Here is a 25,200-nt window from a genome sequence, read left to right as displayed (position 1 = left end):
TAGGTTATATCTTACTCTCTCTCATTGCATTCTGATCTTTACCTTTATAGAATTACCAAAATGTATAATTATCATTGGAACGTTATTTGATTATCAACTGCCTCCCATTCAGATATTATGCTTCATGAGTTCAGGGACCATAACTATTTAGTTGACACTGTATTTCAGGACCTTTCACTGTGCCTGATTAATGTAGAGACTCAATAAACAGTTGCTGAGCAAAAGGAATAAATGCCAGCATAGACAGTTTCACACAAGCAATTTCCCTAAATACAATCTTCCTGTTTTTATGTTGTTTTTGCTAAATTATCTTGCCTATGCTGGAAAGTAATTGGGGCTGCTAACAAGAATTGCTATTGCCCACTCCAAAAGTCTTAATGGCAGCATTTAAGATGTGTTAAAGCAAGGTGGAAGAAAATAAATAATACTGACCTCTATTTGTGATGATGATAATGATGATGATGATAAATATTATTACTATACCAAATACTGAATGCTTACTAGGAGGTGGTAATCCTATGAGGGAGGTACTATGATTGTTCTAATTATACAAATGAGGACCTTGCCCAAGGGCTTACAAGTAGTAGGTGGTAGAGCTGGGATTCTGATTTATGCAGTCTGGTTTCAGAGTTCAGTTCGTGCTACGTTCCTTTAGAGCAGCGAAGATCCATACACATGGTGGTAGAAGACAGTGCTAGAAAATTCTCTAAGTATTAGAGTATGAAGCCAAAGCATGAAGGACCTACATTTCAAAGGAGATACTTCATATAGAGTATGAGAAATGGCAAGGCATATAGGAACTCCTCTACTAGAAGTTGAAGGTTGAAGTGTAATTTGGTTTGAGTATTTATTTTCTGGAATTGAGACATGAAAATAATCCTAATAATCCTAGTAATTCTATGAACCAAAGCAGGAAACCAAGATTTGGATATTGATCAAAATTCATTTTCTCTTCCACTTGTAGACAAAGAATTCCAGAGGTACAAAAGAGAAATCATAGCATTATGTGGTAAACAGCTATGAGGATAGAACAATGAATTCTAGTCCATGTACCTTTTCTTTTTTTTTTTTTTTACAAATCTGGTTCAAAGGTAGAGCTTGTTGATGTTTCTGTCAACTGTATAAATTTCATGAACTACAATAGGATTTAAAATAAGTTTGGAGATTAAGGTGTATCATTATCTTTAATTAAAAAGTAAAATCTGGTCATTTTAGGGAACAATAAATTGGTAATGATTAAAGGCAGGAATAACTTACATGCTGGTGCCAATTCAAGTTTCCTACTTATGTGCCCAAGATGGTGTGATATAAATTCTAAATGCATTGACATACCTGTTCACTGCTCTGTTAATGGAAATCTCACCTGGGCTATGCATAAAGAAGCTTTTAGTGGACCCCCCCCAGGATGTCCTAGGAGAGGAGCAGGTTCTATGTATCCTGGTTCTCCTAGCTGAGCAGATGGAGTTTGGACTAGAGGAGAGTTCTAGCCACTTAATGATGGGTTCAATTGCACCATCTCTAAGGTAAGTAAACCCTCTGCTCTTAATGATAAACAGTAAAATCTATTCCTTATAGACTGGTCTAGTTCAAAAGCCATCTTCCAAAAATGGATTTTCTAGGAGAAAAAGAAAAAAACACACAAAGCACTGAGAATCTATTTGAATAATGATGTCAGCTAAAGTGCATCGACATTTGTTCCTTTGCTATACATATATTTTTAAATGACATCCTGAAACTCCAAAGATGATACATAAGAGGCTTTTAAGCATCATTTCAACAACTCTGGTCAGTCACTTTCATTTTGCAACATGGAATTTCTGTTAAAACAGCAACACATAAAAAACAGGATCGACTTCAAGGCTTTAAGATGAGATCAATGCAGGAAATGGAAATGCAATTCTACTAGGCGGCATTTACATAACACCCTTCTTTGAAAGAAATCAATGTTATTCACCTATTCACCCCACTTATGTCTGAGAGGCTTTTAAAAAACAAACAAAAATATTAAAGTGGCTTTAAAAGCAGGATTCCTTGCACAATTTTACAAGCACGTTGGAATAAGTACGGAGGAATAGGTGCACATTCTACCAAGGGCTGGGGTGGGAGGGCTCATTCATCTTTCCTGGCCTGTCTCCACCCAAGGCTGAGACTCAGGGCAGGGAGGAGCCCAAGCTAAACAAACAGAAACAGGTCTGTGGAGTGCAGAGTCTAGGGACTTTGTCCACAAAGAATTAAAAGCTTTGAAAAGTAAATGTGAATACAATTTATATTCAAAGATCATGCAATTTGGGAAATTTCACTCAATATCAAAGTATAAATATTTTACCACTGAGACTACATAGTATCTTAGTATTTCAAACTTCAAAATCCCTCTGACTCAAAAAGCAAGACATAAAAAAGCAGTCCTTTTGAAAATTAAGTAATTCTCCTGAATGCTTAATCACTTCCTGTGAAACACTTGGTAAATATCAGAGAAAGGAAAGGAGGAGGGAGTACCTCTTGGGTCGTTTTGGGGAATCTGTGTAGGTTCATTTTCAATGGCATATATCTGAGAGTTTTGATATTCCATGGAAAATCAGCAAGGCAAGGATTTTCTAATAACTATACAAGGAGTATAGGTTACAGCTTACTCATGAATGAATCATGCTCTTGGAAAAGTCATAGGGCTGAAATCCACAGAATACATCAATACTTTCCATCCACATCAAGTTAAATTGTGTCATGGAGTCCTCATAATGGCCTATCCTATTTTACAAAAGACACTTCACAAAATTAAGGGGTATAAAGTATGGGGTCACAGAATGAGTCACCCCAAGATATGCCTCTGTGATTGGCAGACTGTTTTGAGCTAAAAGCAACGGTAGCTGCAGGCTTTAGAGAAATTTCTGCCTCCTCCCACCTTGACTACCTAGAAGAATTTGAATTAGAGGCTTTGCCCATAAGAGATGTCTTCTTTTGAGCACTCTATCGAACAGGGAAAACTTCTGTTTACTAAAGGTTTGCTCTTCTTGTCATCCTGCAATGGCCATTTGAAGCCTCAAGGCCCCCTATCTCATCCCTAGCTCAGGATGTCTTCTTATATCCCCATGTTCCCTTTCTGTCTCTGAATGTGGGATCTCTGACTCTCTCATATATGCAGGGTTCCCATACATATGTATGTAAAAAAAAAAATGGTTATTTTTTTCTTGCTAATCATTTTTGTGCTATTTGTAATAGAAAAGGATTGGAAACAACCCAGAGACCCATAAGTAAGAAACTTTTAAAATTTGTATAAAAAGTACTGCTCTTCTACACGGTGGAATACTATACAACCATCCAAAGTAACGAGATACGGCTTTCCTTATACTGTTAAGAATAATCTTCAAGGTACATTATTAAGTTAAAAAATCAAGGTTGAAAAGAGTATATATTTGCCACCATTGGAATAAAAACATAAACACGTGCTTGGAATTCAGGAACAGCCTCTGGAAATGTGAGCCAGTTCCTACTAATCCTTCCAGGGAGGAAACTAAGGTGGCTATACCATAGGAAAGAGAAAGAAATTACTGTTCACTGTGAAGCTTTTTAATTTTGCAACTATCTGCACGTATTATCAACTCAAAACATAAAGTAAATGAAAATACATTAGAAGAATACATCATAATTAAGTTTTAAATTTCCCAATAAATGGCTTTATAGTTTAAAATTTAGTTTCATAAGAGACAACAAGTCAAGGATTAGATAATGATTACCTCAGTTTTTAGATAAAATTCAGGATCCACTCCCAATTAATAGCACCAAAAAAAAAAAAAAGACAACCGATTTGGCATAAAAAAATGGGTATTTTATCATATCCACTTTCTGAAAATGAATAAGAACCAAAATGCCTTTCAACTGGAGACTAAGCAAAATGAGGTAGAACAATTCAATGAAATACTACTCAGAAATAAAATGGATGGACTAAAGATACATTCAACAACATGCATGCATTTTAAATGCCTTATGTTAAGTGAAGGAAGGAAGATTCAGAAGACACCACCATTTGGATAATATTCTACAAAAGGCAAAACTGTATGGATGGAAAACACAATTATGGTTTTTGATGAGTAAGAGTGGGAGGGAAGGTTTGACAACAAAGGGGCAGCATGAGGGACTTTTTAGTAAATATTCTATATCTTGACATAGCACCCTAATAATATGCCATTTACATTTTGGAGAATGTGTGACAGATCTGGAAAATGGAAGAAGTCAGAATATCTAAGCATTGAAAATAAAAATTTGAAAGTGAAATCTACAGCAGGGACTAGCTCTGTGAGATAACATGCATTTTAATGATTAGATAAACGTACCAGTGTGACTCTTAAGCAAAGCAAGCATACCTATCATGGGTAATTAAATAAGTAAAGGAAATGGTGACATCAAACAGTATGAAAGGAATGGATTAATTTCTAAGTGCTGCTGAGATACCTTGTTAAATAATCAATTTAGATACTTATTTGATGATACCAAATATATTAAAGAGCTAAACGTAAAGTAAAAGATGCAGAAGGGAATGCTAATAAATCTTACATTTAATGTGATTTTGTAAAATGTACAATGGAAAACATTACTTTATTTCATATAGTAATTAAATTACTATTTACCCCTACCAGACCTGAGGCCCTGAACCTAACTGTCCCCTATACCTGGGCTCCTGAGCATTAAAGAGAAAAAACCAACACGATATAGAAAAATGTTAGTTACATGCAAACAAATGGTTAGAATAAGATGGAACTTGGAGACATTGTAGAAAATAGGTCTAGGCAAAGTACCGAAAGTTAGGTACAGCGGTATAGCGGCAGATTCGGAAATTACCGAAAAATCGGTACAGCGGTCTGGTATGGTTAAATATGGAAGTAAATTTCAACAGAAAACTAAAAAACAGAGAAATATGATAGAAAAATGCATAATATCCTCAATATAGAAAGCATTTCATTAAAACAGAAAGATCAAATTCATTTGTTTAAAAATCTAACTGGATAGGACATAACCCATGTAGTTTAAAATCCAACCCAACCAGACCACCCAGCTCTATCTATTTCTGTTCGATTCCAGGGACTCCTCCTGGTCATTTCCACCTGGTTCTAACCAGTACAAATGGGCTCTCATCCATTTAAAGGAAAGCTTCTTGGTGGGAATTGTTTTGGTATCAAGGAGGTTCCAAAAGCAGCAAGCTGCTCTGTGTGGCAAGGATCTTTCATCCTTAACTATAGAATATATGTATATATTTCAGGATATTTTTATTACATTAATCATTCAGAAGCTCAGCTGATGTCACTTCACATTTGATTTTTACAACTTTGTAATCAGTGACAAAAACAAAAAGAAATGAGGGCGTCATGGAACAACATTGTACTGGAAAATAGATTTGTAATCAAACTTTTTTAGAGATTTCTTAAACCCAAGAGCTCTAACTCTGAATGTTTCTTCTCAGAATATATTATTTTACAAAGCTGTATTGTAGCCTTAGCTGGTTTGGCTCACTGGATAGAGCATCAGAAGGGTCCCAGGTTCGATTGCAGCCAAGGGCATGTACCTCGGTTGCAGACACCTTCCTGGCCTGGGCCCTGGTCAAGGCGTGTGCAGGAGGCAACCAATATATGTGTTTCTCTCACATACGTATTCCTCTCTATCTTTCCCTCTCTATTTCACTCTCTAAAATCAATGGGAAAATATGTCCTTGATATACTTGCAAGGCAAACATGAATTAAGTGTATAGTTGAAAATGCTAATTACCTGATAACTATTTATCACTATTATTGTATCTCATGAATATCTAGAATAGCAGTAAAAAGGGGTCCTCCTTTAGAATAATACTTGATCCCTCTAAATGGAGTTGATCATCCCTCTTTTATTACCATTATCTGGCCTCTCCATTATACTTCTTCTGCTATATGGTTATCCCTCACTTTGAAAAGGTATTCCTATGTCTACTTTACAATCAAATTATAACCATGTGTTTTATGAATAAATCCAGAGAAAATTAAAATGTCTACTAGTATAAAGACCATTGATTTACCATAAGATAATTTAGATTTTAAAGCATACAATGCTTTGTGCTTCAATCATTGAACTCTATGGATTTTCTACCTTGTTGTTAAGATTTGAGTTTTTGGGCGTTCTTAATCTAGGATTGCTGGAATTGTATTCACCCCAGTAGACAATTGCTTTCTTTTATGGCTCTGAGATTTGCAGCCCCTTTACAACCACAGAAGGAACTCTGTTCAGTTCTTTGAATTGGGTACCTGTGGTAATTATATTTCTAAGCGGTACATTTCAGCCTAAAAACAGCACAGATAGCAAGACATTTCTCGCCAGTATCTCAGGAATGCCAGGAATAAAAAGCATTATCAGGTGCCACTTCGTTTCTATGACCTTTTGGTCCACCCAATGAAATGATACCATAGCGATCGAGGAGAACACAAACAAACAAACAAACAAAAAAACAGTCTGTAACTCTTCTAATTGAAGCTTTTTAAATGTGCCTTCTCTTCTCTACCCAGTTCTCAATCTTAACATACAATTCAGAATAGAAAAGAAAGTCATTCTTCAGCTCAGTTTTTGAAGAAAGACTGTTTTTCTAAAGGAAGTTTCTATAAAGAGGCTACCTTTCCTTTGTAACAAAAGAACCATTTATTAAACACTAGTAGAAAAACCAAGTGCATGGCTTGCTGTACGTAATGGCCAAATATTTTCACTCTTCTGAAAACTAGAATGAGTATTGAAGGAAACAATTGAATCCCAAAAAGGAAACCTTTGAATGGACTAAAGGAATAAAACATTAAACGCAATACAGAGTATTCATATCCATTCTATTTATCAAGTAAGAAAGAAACTTCGCCCTCCAAGTTTGGGAAGTGTGACTAAATTCCTCACTGTTTTTTTTCTCCTATGGTATTTTTCCTCTTCATCCATAAAAAGATATATGACTTAGCGTAACTAAGTGCTGTTTTCACCTAAATAGCACTCAGTATTTATCAAGAGCATCCTAACATAAAAATATTATATTTACATTACTATATAACTAATTTAATTCACAGCCACCCTCACAATACCAGCATAGAAAGGAACTATGATTATCTTCATTTTGCCAACAAGGAAATTGAGGCACAGAGAGGTTAAGTCATTTGCCGAAGGTCTCACAGCTAGTAAGTGGCAGAACTAAATTCTGGGGTTAATCAGTCACTAACTATGCTTGAGTCTGAGTGATTATATAAATTCTGTTAAGTCTCAGCCTCCTCATCTGTAAAATGGAACAGTGCCCATTGAGAATGCAATAGAATAATCCATAAATATATAATCCATGTTAGGCAGAGATTAAACCTCTCACTCACCCCACGAAAAAGGTGTGCATCGATAGGATATGGGGACAGGGGAACAGAGTGATTTCCTGGCTCAAACTGTACCTCCCCAGCTTTATACTGAGATATAATTGGCATATAATGTTAAGTTTAAGGTGTACAATGTGTTGATTTGGTACATACATATACTGCAAAATGCTTACCACTGTAGCATCAGCCAATGTGCCCTCCATCTTTTAGGAGATACTGGTGTCAAAACTAAAACTGAAGTGATCACATATGAAGAGTAGTAAGAGAAATTCTCTATAATCAGACAACATAAAAGAAATATATGCAGAAACTAGAAATGCCTAAATCCTGAAGTTAAAACAGGTAACCCAAAGACAGAAACTGTCTTCTCCACAGAAGCCGAAAGAGTGTAAAATAATTCTACTAAACTCAGGACAAATGCATTTCTGTGCCAAACTGGACTAAGGCAGCAAGAGATTAACAATGTAATTAAACAGCTTGATGAAAAATTTCGGAGTGAACAGGTGACAAAGGTCAAGGGGAGAATCTCTCCGTGCTATTGATATAGGACTTCATTAAGCCATCAGGGAAAGCAAGTATAAATACTTATTCTAACAACAGTTCAAATCAATGTAAAGATTAATGAATCCAGCCCTAGCCAGTTTGGCTCAGTGTATAGAGCGTTGGCCCGAAAACTGAAGGGTCCCGAGTTCTATTCCAATCCCTAGCCCTGGTAGGGGTGCAAGTCTCTCTCACATTAATGTTTCTCTCTGTCCCCTTCCCTTCCACTCTCTCTAAGAATTAATGGAAAAATATCCTCCAGTAAGGATTAGCAAAACAAAACAAAAAAGATTAATGAATCCATTCTGCTGATGGCCTGGGGCACTCCAGCCCATGAACTGAAAGGACACACCTGCAGAAGGTTTAGGAAAGAGAAACCTTTGTGAAGACTAGAAGTGTGTTCTCAAATATTTTAATTAGGAAAAAAAAAGTTATGTCTAATTGCTAGTTAGAATTAATTGTAACAACTAACAGGATGTTTGCTGTTCCAACACATTTATGTTATATTTCTTTTGTTCCTTTTAATTTCTATAGGCCATTACTACTTCTTCTTCTTTTTTAATCTAGAGACAGTAGAAAGAATGTGAAATGGAAAGATGATTTAACCTTTGTGTGAAAGAAAAGGATTCTTGTGCTTTTGATCATTGTCTTCATCCCAAAGAAAGCTTTTGAGACTGAAATATTTTAAAATCACAAAGAGGAACATATTTTGCAAAGTATCTCTATATGGAATCACCATAGTCGATGGTATCAGCATTCACTTTATAAGCATTTACTAATCAAATGCATTATTAAGAGAGAATTAAGACAGTGTTGATAATCATACTACAATAATTAAGCTTAACTATTTGTAAATCATTTCAGTCTGTGCATATTAAGTAACTCCTATGTTCAATTGCTCGGCATTGGAGGAGATATGAGATAAAAATTTTTAAAAAGGCATAATTCTGTGGTCCAGTGGGATAAGGAAAGTATACAGCAACTGCCATACGAAACTACCTATCACAAATGGATACCCAATAAAGGAGAAAATAATTTAATGTAATATAACGAGGGTTAAGGGCAGAGGAGTTAAAAATCAGGAAAATCAGCATTAAAATGTTGCATTGATATTAAAGCAGGATTTCTTTGAGAGAAAGTATTAGAAGGTATTAACAAAATAAATTGATGAACAGAGTGGATTCAGATACATGGAAGCATGGAAAAGAGTGCGGAATCTCGAAGGGAAGGCTAGGGAGGATGGGTGGGCAGGAGGTAATCAACCAAAAAACTTATATGCATATATGCATAACCCATGACGCAGATAATAGGGTGGTGAAGGGTTAGGGGTGGGCTGGAGGGGGTCAACGGGGGAGGAAAGGAGGGCATATGTAATACTTTCAACAATATTTTTTTTTAAAAAAAGAAGAAATCAGAGGAAGTAGTTGTAAGATAAACAAGTGATGGCTGGTTCAGAGCTTGCCTAATGAACAGTATCATTATTATTTCTATTAAAGCATTTTCTTAAATTTTTCAGATGTTTCACTCTGAAAAAAAAATTAGGTAATAAATAATGAGTTGTGTGCATGCAGACTTCTGGACAATTACATGGAGAGAGTGGCAAGTGTTTCATTCAGGATACTACACATTCATCCCAAAATTGGCTAGAATGTTTTAAATCAATCCTAATAAATGAGTTTCTAGATTTGGAAATTCACTAAGCACTTAATTATTCAGAGCTTGGTTTCCATGGCTTGTATCTTAATTGGTCTTAAGCCACTCAACCCTCTGTTCTTGCTAATAGGACTTATTCGGGACAGACACTAAATGGTTTAACTATTCATTAGTGATGCTGACAGAAGGCAAAGCCCAACATTGTCTTAGAAATACAAGTAAGGTTTAATCATTTATTCTCTAAGTTTTCACTGTGAAATCTTTAATGCAGGAATTTGTGAAGACCTGAAGGTAGTTACTATGTTAGAAATAATAGATGAAGATGGGTGATAATTCTGGAGATGTACAGAAAACCTCCTTGTCCCTCTTCTCTATTTCATGAAATTATGACTATAAAAATGAAGAGACTCTAGAAAAATTCTATTACTCATTGAAGCTTATACATAACTATAGAAACTATATAGTTAGCAAAGCATATTGACCATATTATGTTAAACATTATAGATTTTATTATATAAATAGGAACTTATATATATGTACATATAATAGAAATAATCTATAACTATCTATATCTGTAACTATATCTATAGCTACATATCTATTATATATAATAGGAATAATAAGCCAATGTAGTACTTCCCCTAGGTAGGGAGAATCAACTCCGAAGTTATTCCAAACAGGACAAATGCATAGACCAAGAAACTTTCTTTTCTGCTTATTCTCAAGATATTCACATTTTTTATGTGAAGAGGGAAAATGGAGAAAGTGTTTACCTAGATCCAGTGACAAAAAGTAAAGGGCTGGACACTATTTCAATATAAATGAGGGAAAATCATCTGACATGTCAAGAAAGCAGAATTTATCATTGTACCGGGAATAAGCTATTTTAAGAAATAACAATTAGACCACCAGCACAGCCCCCTGAAAAGCAGTCTTGAAGAAATGAGGCATTTTAAAAAGTAACTAGAACCTTTCTCCATCAAATTAAGTCTCTTTTTCTTGGGAGTATTTAGTTCCTTCTCTTTCTGTATATTTAGATATACAAATGAGGGCATGTGGTGTTTTGTTTTGTTTTCAAAATTAAAAGAGATTTCACTTAAGGTTTGCCACCAAGTTTGCTGATGCTTGTTTAGCAGGAGCCGTGTATCCCCCACATATCCTCAGGAATTTCATCAGAAAGCAAATAGGAGTATAAAGGTTATTCAACTCATGGCATTGTGCATCAACTCCAAAGAATATTTATTGAGAAACTACACTGGGCTAAGCAACAGCCCTTAAAGTGACAAAAGGAAAGAAAAGAAAAAGAGAAGAGAAAAGAAGAGAAGAGAAGAGAAGAGAAGAGAAGAGAAGAGAAGAGAAGAGAAGAGAAGAGAAGAGAAGAGAAGAGAAGAGAAGAGAAGAGAAGAGAAAGAGGAAAGGAGGGAGGGAGGGAGGGAGGGAGGGAGGGAGGAAGGAAGGAAGGAAGGAAGGAAGGAAGGAAGGAAGGAAGGAAGGAAGGAAGGAAGGAAGGAAGGAAGGAAGGAAGGAAGGAAGGAAGAGGAAGGAAGGAAGAAAGAAAAAGAAAGGAAGGAAGGAAGGAAGGAAGGAAGGGAGGAAGGGAGGAAGGGAGGAAGGAAGAAAGGGAGGAAGGGAGGAAGGGAGGAAGGGAGGAAGGGAGGAAGGAAACCTGGTTTCGATTACTCTGAATCAAATACATAAAAAATTACCTCAGCACTGTGCACACTTCCTAACCTGCTTCTACGAAGATTAGAACTTCAGACAAAAACAAGGGAAGTGTGAGATTAAGGAAGGAAATCTACAGTAGTGTTGGAAAACCTTTCAACATTCTAATCAGAAGCCTCCAATTTGTCAACTAAAGATCCTCTCTATTTCACTTCAGCCAAGTACAGGCAGTCTCACCCTGAGGTTCATTATCAATGTCCACCACTCCACGTGGATCTAAAACCAAAACATCACAAATTCCTTTCTCTGGGACCTTAATTTTCTATGCCCACACTTCACCTTCATTTGCTGGCATTACAACTATTTCCTAGTCCCTAAATTCACCCCCATTTTCATGTACCCTCCACCACTTTATGGGCTCAGTTATCCTGATGTCAGCCATATGTCACTGGTCCTTATCTTCTCCCATACTTCTCTTGCTAAATTTAAGCCCTGCCCACTATCTGCCTACTACCACTAATAATTGCCTTTATCACCCCCGATATGTGTTTCATGATTGCTGCTGTAAAAAAAAAATCATGAAAATAATATATTTGTCCATGAAATTCATTTCACTGCTTTAGCTGGGTCTACCTTCCTCTATGGTCAGACGTTTTAAATCAAAATGTTCCCCATCACCATTCCTGGAACATCTCAATGTCAGTTCCCCCAAATCAGAGCCTGGGACAAAGTAGTTTAATTGGGAGCTGATGTCAGGAAGCAGATATGATAGAAAAGTAAAAGAAAGGGGTTGAGGGGAGAAAGAAAAGCCAATAAAAAGGTGCCTCATTGAACCTGTTAGGACTATGGGTGACCCCCTAAGGAACGCTGTTGATTGTAACTCACAGTTGTCCCTTCAAAGGAGAAGAGGCCCAATCTTACACAGTGACTCCCATGTCCATTGATTGGGGGTTATCTCAGGGAATGGATAACTCCACCAGAGTTTGCAAAAATCCTATGTCAGGTTGAACAAACTTTTAGATAGAGGTAGAAAAGTGGCGAGAATCATGGATGCTTGCGATGGGACCCTTCCAGGGTGTATGGAGACTGCCCATCTCCTCTGCAGCTGCAATCACAGGTGGGAAGAGGACAGGGAGCACCCAGCACAAAACCCGGTTCAATCATTTCTAATCGGAAGCTGATTCCCTAGACCTTCTGTTTCTGGATTCTCCTTCTCATTTAGAAATGTAATAATCTCTCCCTCCCTTCCCCCTTATTTAATCAGTTCCTAACTCATAATGTGTTTACCTTTACAATATCAGGTGTGTGTCTGGCCAAGTCCATGTTCATAGAATTCCCATAGATTCTAACACTATTGACCATGGAATTATCAGGCTGCTTGTAAAGTTCATTGATAGTATTCCAACAGTGCTTCATGAGTCAACTATGTGTTTGGTACACAGAAGTAATCTAGAAGGCATCACTAACATTATAGAGGAGAGGCTTTAGGAAAAGTAGCTGCTCATTGTCGCAAATGTCCTCTTAATGAGAAATCTGAACTAATATCCAGTTAGGGACTGTAGTATTTGCAAAGTTTATTATGTAAATTATGTTTTAGTTTCACAAAGATGGAAAAGCCAGCATTAGACAGTGCTTCTCAGTAGAACAATAAAGGAATATTTTTGCTAACCTGAACCATAATATTTCTCTGTTTGCTGCCTCTTACTCAGCTCTCAACTATAGTTACATTTGTGGACTTAACAGACTAATACCACAGAAGAAAACTCTGGTTGTGAGGGTCTGCAACATTTTCCACTGATAAAAATGTATATATCTATTGCTCAAATACTCAGAATTTTGAACCATGTCTCTAAACATGAATTTTATATAAGTACATTATTGGCATTTTACTCTGGGGGACAATTTAAATTTAACAAATATTTTCTTTGTTCATTTTCCTTAAAAAACTATCATATTTTAAATATTTTTCTTCTCTTGCGCTCATGACATATACTACATATCCACAATCATATACATTTTTTATTTACATAAACACACAAGAGCAAAATTATATCAAAGTATCAAGAAGGCACACGGTTTTATACTAATTAGAAAAATATGATTCCTGTGTCACTTAATTATCTGTCCAATTTCTGTTGATCACAGGATTGGTTAAAATTGAAAAGATTTCTGAATGTGTTGATCTTTCTTTCACTCTTCCCTACTTCTTGGAGTTCATTTGGGATTACAAGAATTACCCAAAGGATAAGAAAATTATACTAACAGAGAGTTATACCATTTTCTTCTAGGAAGACTGCTCCCTAATAGGAACATGTGCTTACAGGCCAAAGTCTAGTTTGAGAGGAAAACGTGACTTATTTCTCTACAAACTAGCCTGCACGTTCTCTTCATCAATACATGCCCTAACATGTGGAAGCCTTTTCCACATGGTGCATCACTCTGCTCTGGGGGCTCTTTGAAAGTGAGCCTTTCAAGTTCATGCCCTACAGATCCCTGAAGTGTCTGGGAACTTACCCTTTGCTTTTGGTTTGAAAATGGAACGCTTTGGGGCTGCACAGCATTGCCGAGCAATTCATTACAGGACAAAGAAATGTCTGGGGTTAGGCAGGCAAGCGACTAATGGTCCTTCATTTTGTCCAGAAAACATCAAGATCGATATGTGGGACATGCAACATTTATGGAGCACTACGTTTTCGTTTCCCTCTAGGGAAAGGAGAACGTGCTGGATGCTCTCTTTCTGAGGATGGCTACAATGATTGACGCTGCTTAGCACTCATCTTCGGCGTCTTCTTCCCATCTGCTAGTAGCAACATAGCCACCGGATCTTTGTTAATTTCCTGATTTATATATATATATATATATATATATATATATATATATATATATGTATCAGAATTCAAATAATTTTATTTTTGGCAGGTATATTTAGCTTCATTGATTGAAATAACCAAAATCTTGGGATAACATTATAAATCAAAATGAACAGAGCTAGTTCTGAGACGCTCTAATAGGCATTAATGATCTTTTTTTTTAAAAAAAGATATTTTATTGATTTTTTACAGAGAGGAAGGGAGAGAGATAGAGAGTTAGAAACATCGATGAGAGAGAAACATCGATCAGCTGCCTCCTGCACATCTCCTACTGGGGATATGCCCGCAACCCAGGTACATGCCCTTGACCGGAATCAAACCTGGGACCTTTCAGTCCGCAGGCCGACGCTCTATCCACTGAGCCAAACCGGTTTTGGCTCAAGTGGAAACTTTAAATAAGTGTATTTAATTAGATCTTTTACGAACAAACAAAAGGATCCCAGAGAAAGAGAAAATAAGTCAAAAGAAGCATCTACACAGGTTGCTTCCAGCTCACATAATCTGTCAGCAAGGAAAACTCAATATCATCATGAAATCTGTCTAATGAATAAATTGTTCCTAGAATAATGCAAATCAAAATGGAGACAGCAACATAAATGTAGTCCCGGTTACATGTCCTTGCAAATATCCTTAACTATGATGTCTTTATAATTGGAAAATCAGAGCAATGTCAAAATTTTGGGTTGAAGTTATTTTTTCCTGGTTCTTTCACAGAAATGACACAGCAGAGGATTGGGATACTAGATAATCTTCTGAGGGGAAAAAACTAACTTTGCATCTCCTTTAAGAGGAATCATTGTCAAAGTGACAGGAGCCAAAATGGCAATATATTTGCTCAATGACATGTGCACATGTTCCCAAGTCCTTCCTGAAGGAGACGTAAATAATGCGAATTTGGCCCCATTGTTCTCTACTTGTTTAAAGGAAGGTTAAAAGCAGGGCTCTAGTATGAGAAGATAACTGACTTAACATGAAATCTTTTCAACAGCTTTTACAGGGCCTGAGAACATCAGGTCATTGTTGTATCACTGGGGGTCCCTTAATCACACAGCCTTAAAGCATTATATTGAAACCCTCAGTGTGAGTTCTATAAAGCCACAAACTTCTGAACTCAAAGATGTCAAATCTTGAGAATGTGGAAGCCTGGGTTTTTAAAATAACTTTTTGAATTGTATTTTAGTTGCAGGTAGGTCAGATCAATTGTAGTTGGTTTTAATTAGGACACCCAGAAGCCACAATCGTATTGAAAAAGTTAGGAAATCAGTCACTCCTTTTGAAAAGATCAAAGCAATGTCTTCCAATCTGATATCAGAGCTCTCAGTGACATCCCACTCAATTTTCAACATGGAATAGATAACTGGATTAAGTTGGGAGTTACTGTACATAAGATTTCAACCTTCTACAACAAATAAGCAATGAGGACAAATAAAGGCAAACTGCACACACCTAAATTTAGTTATACTTGTCTGACTTACTAAATGTAACCAATGAGGGCATTTTACTACTGTGTCTTCCAAAATACACACATCTTGCATGATGTCCTGTTTTACTAACACCAAATTGAAATATCAAAGATTAAATACCTTCTGTTAGCCTTTATTAAACTCTGAACTCCAATTTGCATGAATAAGCAAATTCAAATACCAATTATGATCAATATTGTACATTTCATCCTATTAAGGTTGAGTGCAAATATCAGAAGCATAAAGTTATATCTCTAAGAGTTTTATAATTGCGAACAATTATCTCGCCTCTCATGTTCCCATGAGATAAAAGTGGAGAGAAACTCATAACTAACTTCTTGCTATTCACAATGTTTCCATTGGGTGTAGCTATGATATTAGATAGGCTGATATCAGAGCCTGCATATTCAGGAAGAATGCCCAGACATGTGGGGATTTTTAGTGACTCTCTTTGTCTTTAGCATTCAGTTGTGTTAGTCAGCTTTACATTTTATGGGGAATGCAAATCAAACAGTTCCAAATCAATCAATAAGTATTTCAGTGTCTTTTTCTGAAAAGGAAGAAACCTTAAAAAAAACAACCTGACACCTGTATTAAAACATAAGTCAAGAATACTTTCTATATACTTTGTTCATTCTTAAATTTTTAGATAGCCATATTTCACACCGTCTATATGGATAGGCCTCTTTTGGATGAAAAGGGATAAATACAGCAAAAATCCTCTAACAGTACAACTCCTTTCTTCAATGATGGGTCTGAGCATAGTGTCTTAAAGTGCTTTTTTATGCTAAAATAAAAGATAAATAAAAAGTATGTCTCCTAAAATGCAAGGGCAGCTTACATGCTGAGATGTAAATTGCTAACTCTTTTCTGAACAACACCATATGTCTCAGATAGGTTCCAAATGCAGTCAGTTCTCAAGGGAACAGTATGCATGGGAGCGAACCAGACTGAGGCACAGGCTTAAGTGTGTGTTGATTCTCCGATTAACCAGAGATGCCACTTTGGATTTTGCAGATCATCCAAGTGTCAGTCTGAAGGGCTCTTCTCCTTTCCTGACATCCTCCCCAAACCAACCAATTCACAAAGAACCCTGACCCCTTCACAAAAAATATTTCTTTTTGTTCAAACTTCCTCTTGTATAAACCTCAACATATTTTAAGGAATTAAATGTTCAACTCCCTGCCCTAACCGGTTTGGCTCAGTGGATAGAGCGTCGGCCCGCAGACTGCAGGGTCCCAGGTTCGATTCCGGTCAAGGGCATGTACCTTGGTTGTGGGCACATCCCCAGTAGGGGGTGTTCAGGAGGCAGCTGATCGATGTTTCTCTCTCATCAATGTTTCTAACTCTCTATCCCTCTCCCTTCCTCTCTGTAAAAAATCAATTAAATATATTTATAATAAATAAATAAATAAATAAATAAATAAATAAATAAAATGTTCAATCCCTGAACTCTCTAACCATGGGTTTGAAGTAATATACACATTAAAAAGACTATAGATATCCAGCTTACAAAGATCAAAAAGGGGACATCTGTAATACTTTCAACAATAAATACATTTTTAAAAAGACCAAAAGGAAAAATATTGTAAGGCTGAAGAAGTTACATTATTCTGGAGAACCACGAAAAACAAAAGAGCAACAAGTAAACCAACATGCATTAGTCAGATATTTTTTTATTCATTCATTGCAGTTTTTAGCATTTCTGTCAAGTTTTAATGTTTTCATATGGGAGTGAGATATATTTTTAAATGTACTTACCTAATATTAAATACCTTCCATATATACTACTACCAGGTTAATATCAAATTAAGGCAGGCATTTCTGCTTAAGCTCTGACATGTGATAGGTTCAACTTTTGTATGTTGAGCGTAATTCTCTTTTAAAATGTAATTCTTAATAGCATAACGTTATATCCTCTTAGTATATATGGACTTAAAAATTTTGCTTTGGGAAATGAGAAGTGCCCTGGGACAGTCTAGGTTGGTGCTCCTCAATCTCTCGCTGATGAATGGACAGTTATAAGAAATTTTTCAATATGTCAGTAACTGGTATTTTTGTAAAATATGAACTTATGCACCCAGATTTTATGACAATATCCATTTGCTATGAAAGCTTCTAAATGTTTATGCTCACTTTCTGTACTCTTCTTGTCATGGACAGGGAAGATATGTTTGGACACTGGCATCAACCTGTGGCCTCTACTGTGCATATCACTATTCAGATATTTATAAAAAGAAATCAAGATAATGCACCCATATGAATGACAGGAGATATAAACTTCCTTCACTTTGAGTGCATCTTTAACTACTTTTTGCTATATTTTTCTTCTAATTCACATTAGAGGATGAGCAGCAGAGATTCAAAAGAAAGGCCATTGAAGAATCACCAAAAAGTGTGTGGCAGTTTTAAGAAAGATGAGTTGCTACATTGTATTAAAAATTATACATTTATGAATGGATCCTTTTCTATCCCAGTGACCCACTAAAGGCCTTAGCATGTACTCATTCTAATCCCAACAAGAAGCCCAGACACTATTGAATCATTACTTAATGGTATGTGGGTCTTACCTGGGATGCCAGGTGGTGTTTTCAGATATTTTCCATTAAAATGTTGAATTACCACTTCACATTTTTCAGTAGACTCCATTCTGAAAAAAGAAGTAAAGGGGGATCATATACTTTTCACAAACTTGTGCATATTCAGGAAAATAAATAAAAACAAAAAGGAAAATGGAAAAATCTCAATTTGTTTTACCAGAATTTGCAAACTGTTACCATGACCACCATGACCAGATCTACAGGACATCACAAACACATCATTTCTGAGAGAGTATTGCTTATGTGGATGTCTCTGTGCTGAGTCCTCAACCAGAGGCAATACTAAGGCATGATCTTATGTAATCTATACAACAATGTTTGGCAATTAAATGTGCTCTTGCCTGGCTGGTATAGCTCAGTGGTTGAGCGTGGACCTATGCACCAGGAGGTCATGGATTGGATTCCCGGGTTGTGGCTCAATCCCCAGCAGGGGGCAAGCAGGAGGCAGCTAATTGATGATGTTTCTCTCTTACCAATGTTTCTATCAATCTCTCCCTCTCCCTTTCTCTCTCTTTAAAATCAATAAAACATATTTTATAAATGTATTTTTTATTGTTGATAGTATTATAGATATCTCCCATTTTCTCCCCTTCCCCTCCTCCTCCCAGCACCTAACCACCCCCCAGGTCTTCATTACTCTATTGCCCGAGTCCATGGGCTATGTATATAAGTATATAAATCCTTTGGTTTATCTCTTCTCATTAAAAATATTTTTTAAGAAGTGCTCCATAAATACCTGTTAAATGTCTAAATTAGCAAACTTCATTATGGCTTTTCATATCAGGGAGGGTGCTGAGGCTTAGAGAGGTGAAACACTTGCCAAGAAGTTTAACAGAGACCCATCTGACATCAAAGCCATTCTGTAACTACTAAGCTATCCTGCAGAGGGACTTCACAAAGCAAATTGATGAGATGTGTTTTATTTCAACCTCTTCCAGCCTAAGTAATGGTTAATAGAGTAGTGCCGTCATCAGTTTCATGACACTTTCATTGATAACCCATTAGAAAGATACAAAAGAGAATTACTTGGTGTCTGTAATGTGAGAGGAGAATGTAAATACACAAACCTCAGGTGCTGAACTTTCTTCATTTTGAACAGCCCTTGATTTTTTTTATACTAGATAACAATGTTCCTAAACTGGGTTTCTTGTGCCAAATTTTGTCATCTCACGTAGAAGCTAATGAATGAACATTTTGAGCGATACCATCATCATTTCAATATTGGCAGAATCACCATATCCTAAGTAGAGTAGTACTGGCACCAATTTTAATAAATTAACTATATCTGGGCTTTATTACTTTATAAAATGGGATGGAAAAGATAAAAATAAAGGGTTTACTCTGATTAAAGGAAATTAAGTCCCACAAACAGCACAGTAGAGACAAAAATTAAAAAAAACAACAACCCAGAACACATCCATATGAAAGGATGTAAGTGAAATGTGTGAAATTTGTCTAAAAGGCAAAGTATAATTTAAATGTTCTGCTCTGTTATGAATATGAGCTTTCTGGGATTGGAGCCCTTTGACACAAGTTATAAAACTTTTCTACCTCTAAATCTTATATGTGTTTTCAGGATCATATTATTTATAAGACAAGGAAAAAATATGTAAGCAAAAGACAAAGAAGTTATGCATTTATTACAGCTATAGGAACTGAAATGTTGTTTATCAAAATAACACCTATGTTCATCCAATGGTCCAATGGATCTACATAGGTGTTATTTTGATAAACAACAAGAATGAACCGATTTTATGTCCAAATGAAACAAAAAAGAAACTCTTTAATCTTAGTAACATGCAACTTTAAAAGTTAAAAATATAAAGATAGCATTTTGTTAACTGCTTACTCACAATATCCCCCAAATTAGAAGACATTTGGATTAGAAACACAAGGTGAAACCTTGCTCATTCCAAATATTTTGGAGTAGCTAAGACAAATTTTCAACTCCTCTAAGTTTTCTTTCTGGTGAATCTTTTATAGTAAGTCTTCCAACTTTTTTTTTTTTTTAAGTAGAAAAGTTCCATTTCTAGGAACAAAAGAATTCTAATTCTGTTCTTTCTCTCTTCCCACAGGATCCACTATCTATTGTCTCTTAGGGAAAATAACCTTCCCTCCTAGTAGAGACATGAACGGGTGAGGAAATGTAAGCCCTTAATGACTACAGATGTTGCTTTATGGAATTTTTATTCCAGGAGAGCTACAGAATAAAAATCTTATGCCCCAGAGTCCCCTTCCCTATTCAGGCTCTCTCTGGGCACCCATCTCAATAAAAGGCAGTTAAGAATCTAAAGCTTGCTTGCAAGAGTCCTACAAATCAAACCCTTTTTCTTTGTCTTAAAATGACATAGGATTCTGCCCTGGCCAGTTTGGCTCAGTGGAGAGAGCATTGGCCTTCACACTAAAGGGTCCCAGGTTCAATTCTGGTCAAGGTCACATGCCTGGTTTGCAGGCTCCATGCCCAGTGGGGGCCGTGCAGGAGGCAGTGGATCAGTGATTCTCTCTCATCATTGATGTTTCTATCTCTCTCTTCTACCTTCCTCTCTGAAATCAATGGAAATATTTTTAAAAATGACATGGGATTCTAAATGAAGACCAAAACCTAATGGCGTCAGTAAGTGTGTGTGTGTGTGTGTGTGTGTGTGTGTGTGTGTGTGTGTATGCACTTGTTGATTCTGTATTGTGTTTTAGGGAATCCAGAGATAGCTAAAGAAGAACGTCAAGTGGCCAACCCACTCGACCGACCTAAAATATTTCTGCCCTGGTTTGAAAGGCTCCAGTTTTCCTTTTTGGATTCTATATATGACCGCCTTTTCTGAAGACTGTTTTACAGCCTCATCAAGCCGGATGGGGGCTGTTTCTAGGAACACAAAGACAGCAGCCTAGATTGTTCACTTCAGCTTCATTCAGATTTAACTAAGTCAATGTCTACAGTGAGGCTTTAGAGACTCTCCTCTCTGAAAGAATAAATGCAATAAAAGTCTGTTTTCTCTCGCTGCCGGCGCTTAGTGTCAAACCGTGTTACGCCGCACCACCCAGCAGTGACAATTTCATTTTAATACACGGGGCACATTTTAACAAGGCAAAACAGTCCCAGCAAAGACAGCAATATCAGAGCTGCCAAGGGGAAAGGCTAAGTGTTTCTCATGCATTTTATGTGGGAGCAGAACAAAAGTGAGACCCATGGAGGTGGTGTGGGGGTGGTCAGGGGGAGGTGAGGGTTGGGGTGGAGGAGGGGGGTGGAGATTGCATTTGAAAAGCTACCTCTGAAGAATGTGCCCATTTTCTTCTCAAGTTTCACAATTAACCGCTTTGAAATGCCAGCTCAAGCTATCTGCAATCTGGCACACGCTTCAGTTGAAACTGACACTAGCATTATCAAGTGAGTCTGAAAAGGCAGCACGCCAGACAAAGCTGCCTTTACATGTCCCTTTCAGACAGGCCACTGAATCACTACAACCGCATCTATTCTTCCTAGCAGGTACCTGAGCCCCCTCGCATCCCTCGGAGCAGCTCGCATGCCAGGCCAACCATTCACCCGATGATACATTAATTAGGTTCTTACAAGGCTCTAATCATTGTATAAAGCTTAAGGGTTTTCTGTTAGGTCTGCTGTTTAAATATAAACACACATTAAAGGCCCCGGTTGACATTCTTTCTTGTCTCAGTGCCTAGGAACCTGGCTTCCGTCATTCAAAATGCATCACAGAATTGTGATTTTTTTTTTAAACTTTTTTTTTTCCAACAGCTATGAAGAGGAGCTAATTTCACAGCCAATACAATTCCCACAGGCAGATGACATCAGCGGAGAGTCCGATCCAATATTAGTAAAATGTTCTGGGTCAGACTTGATGTGCAGAGGTAAAGAAGTGTTTTTGCAAAAACCATTTGCAGCCCACCCTATCTCAAGCCCAATAGAGGACTTCTCAGGGTACGACCTTAAACCAATAAGTGTGATTAACCATGTATTTAAAACAAATCCGCCCTGTCATTTTATTATGCTTAATTAGAGGTTTTCACTATTGCCAAATTTTTGTGGTTTTGCAATCACAGGCTCTGTGCAAATGATCGGCAACTTAGAAACATCCCACACTGCAAGGCAGTCGTCCCTCATTTCGGGTAAGATTTACGCCAAGGGTCAGCATTAAAAGCTTTTTAAAAGTACTGCGATGTGCACGCCTGACATTTTGAAAACAAGTTATGTCATTTACTCCTTAATCCACTGTAACGGAAGGAATAACTGGGAGTCCCAGGAACAAAGATGAGGGGATGACTTGAGTTTTCTTCTTAGTGTTTGCAATTTGTTTCCTTCCGGCCAGATCCTGGACATCCGAAGGATACGAGTGTCACACATGTCACATAGTGACGCAGGGTGGCCTCCCTGCTGTCTCCCTTTGCAGAAACCTTGGCATCTCGGTAGTCTTGCTCAGCATTACAACACATCCCCTTAGGAAACAGAGGTGTGGACAATATTTGACTAATGGAAACTCACTCCCGAGTTTGGGAATCATATACCTTTGAAACCAGAAACAGCCTCAGGTAACTTCAACATTATCCAGGTGAAGAAACTAAGGCCAGGAGACTGCGGCTAGTGGATGATCCTGGAATAGAACATGTGTTTCTTGACTTTCAATTCAAGTGGCTTCTTTGGAAGAGATGGAGCTCCCTGGTGGTCTCATGTCATCCTCCTGATTTCCAATATTCATCTTCTTTAATCCGTTCTGAAGCTGGGTGGATCCTGCTAGCTCTATTCCACCACAGCCGCTACTGACTGGAGCGGTTGTTCTAAAATATGGAGATACACCCTGATATGACATGACCAAAAGGGCACTTCACCTCTCTGGTATTCATTCCAAAAGTATGCACATAATATGGATCCTATCATGGGAAAAAAAAATCAGACAAACCCAGATCTGGAGTCATTCTGCAGAAAACCCGGTTAGTGCTACTCGGGAAAAATTAGGAAACTGAGAAACTGTCACAGAACAGAGCAGACTGGCGAGACCTGACAACTAACTGGAAAATGGTACCTGAGACTGGATCCTGGAACAGAAAGAGGATGTCAATGAAAAAAAATTGGTGAAATCCAAATAAACCTGGATTTCACCAGCTGGTGTAGCTCAGTGGTTGAGCATCGACCTGTGAACCAGGAGGTAGGTCATGGTTCAATTCCCAGTCAGGGCACATGCCCAGGTTGCAGCAGTTAATAGCAATATACCAATGTCAGTTTCTTATTTTGAGAATGGTAATGTAAAGTGTTAATAACAAGTGAAACTGGGTGTGGGGTACACGAGAACTCTGTATTATCTTTGTAACTTTCTGTAAAACCAAACTTATTTCAAAAGAAAAAGCTTATTTAATAATGGCTGCACATTAAAATTATCAGGGCACTATTTTTAAAAATAGCAATGTCTGGGCCCCAACTCAAGAGATGCTGACTTAACTGGCTTGGCATGAAAGCTAGGTACATATTTTTTCAAAGCTACCTAGGTGATTTCAGAGTGCAGCCGGGGTTAAAAACCACTAACTGGAGTTCTATGTCAGGTGTCCCAAACTGGAAATTGTGGGCCAAATCCAGCCTTCTGGGATGTTTTCTTTGGACTGCAAAGAGTTTTTGGAAAATCTGAAATACTTGTCAAAATTTTAAATTGGAAGACTTCACATAAATTGAATTTCTGATTTCTCTTAAAAATGAGATGATTTGACCCATGTTTTTTGTTGTTTTTTTTTTTTAATGTGGCAAGTATGGTGTAATAAAAATACATTTGGTTTTTGGCCTAGTCCCTGTCACAGAACTGTTAAATCCCTTGGAATTTCCTGAGTAATAGGAATGTTTTTTGTTCTTCACAATAAGCCCCTTTTGACCATATCTGAGTTTATGTTAATGAAATGACTCAAGTTGGGACCCCTAGAAAGATTCAGGATGAGGCCAGTCACTAGAAAGACCAAGTGATCAGAAGTTTTCAGCTTTCAATTCCACCCTCCAACCTCTGGAGAGACTGGAGAGGAGCTGGAGATGGATCTCTACAAACTATGGCCAATAATTTAATCAATGAAACCTCCATAAAAACCATTGAAGGACAGGTTTCAGGAGCTTCTGGATTGGTTAACACATTGATGTTCTGGGAAGTGGTGTGCCCAGAAAGGGCAGGGAAGCTCTTAGGCATCCCCATGCCTCCCTTGCCTGTGGATCTCTTTTGGCTGTTCCTGAGTTGTGTCCTTTATAATGTACCGGTATACATACATAAAGTGTTTTTGTGAGTTCTCTTGTTTGCTCCAGTGAATTCTCAAATCTGAGGGGGATCATGGGAAGCCCTGAATTTGCAGTTGGCCTGGTAGAAGTGTGGGTAGCCCAGGGACAGTTTTGTGAGACTAAGCCCTTAAACCTGTGGAGTCTGACGATAACTCTGGGTAGAGTCAGAACTGAATTGAATTGTTGCACTCCCAGTTATGGTCAGAGAATTGGAGAATCGTTGTGGGAAAATGACACATATTTGGTATCAGAAAAAAAAAGACATCACAGCCACCACAGCCTAGAGTTGAGCAGTTGTCTCCTTTACAGAGAGCCAGTCTGCCATCATTCCTACCAACCTGTATCATGTGCCAATCCCACAGCAAGAAGCAGATGCTAGCTATTGCTGACCTTGCACTATTTTTTTTTTTCATGATGGAGTCAAGGGGTGGGGGGGGGGGGGTGTTAGCTTATCCATGTGGACTTGTGTTTTTCATTTACCTCTTCTCATATATCTTCTCTGCTCTGTTCTATACCCCCAAAGAAGTGAGCTTTCTATGGATGGTATCATCTTGCTCCCTTATCCGATGGCATTTCATTGGGTTCAGCCTTTGGGGACTTAGAGAAAGTAGAGAGAAGTGTGACCAGCTCTTTCGCATTCTCTCTGTTTTGGTACTTGTCTCTCTGGCAGGAGCTGTATTCCTCTCTCTCTACGGCTCATCCAGGCAGCCCCTGCTCCAAAGCTCGGGGTCTCACTGGGCTCTTGAAACACTCCTCTTGCTGTCAGCTCTCATGGTGGTACAGGCTTCCTCTTGCTGCTCATCTCTGAGT

The 25,200-nt window shown here is 37.5% G+C and overlaps 1 protein-coding gene across 12 annotated transcripts in view; it reads right to left on the bottom strand.

Annotated features, from left to right (window-relative positions):
* RBMS3 (RNA binding motif single stranded interacting protein 3) overlaps positions 1-25,200 on the bottom strand; it is a 621,282-nt gene that overhangs the window by 207,784 nt on the left and 388,298 nt on the right. For all 12 annotated transcript variants that reach the window (XM_059664136.1, XM_059664139.1, XM_059664128.1 and 9 more), the window contains exon 6: positions 18,108-18,187. In XM_059664136.1, the coding sequence (XP_059520119.1) occupies positions 18,108-18,187 (80 nt within the window). The remainder of the gene's footprint in view (positions 1-18,107; positions 18,188-25,200) is intronic.

Source organism: Myotis daubentonii, chromosome 14, assembly GCF_963259705.1.
Source record: "Myotis daubentonii chromosome 14, mMyoDau2.1, whole genome shotgun sequence".
NCBI classification, from domain to species: domain Eukaryota; kingdom Metazoa; phylum Chordata; class Mammalia; order Chiroptera; family Vespertilionidae; genus Myotis; species Myotis daubentonii.
Note: the sequence above shows the minus strand (reverse complement) of the source record. Positions and strands in the feature narration are given on the sequence as shown.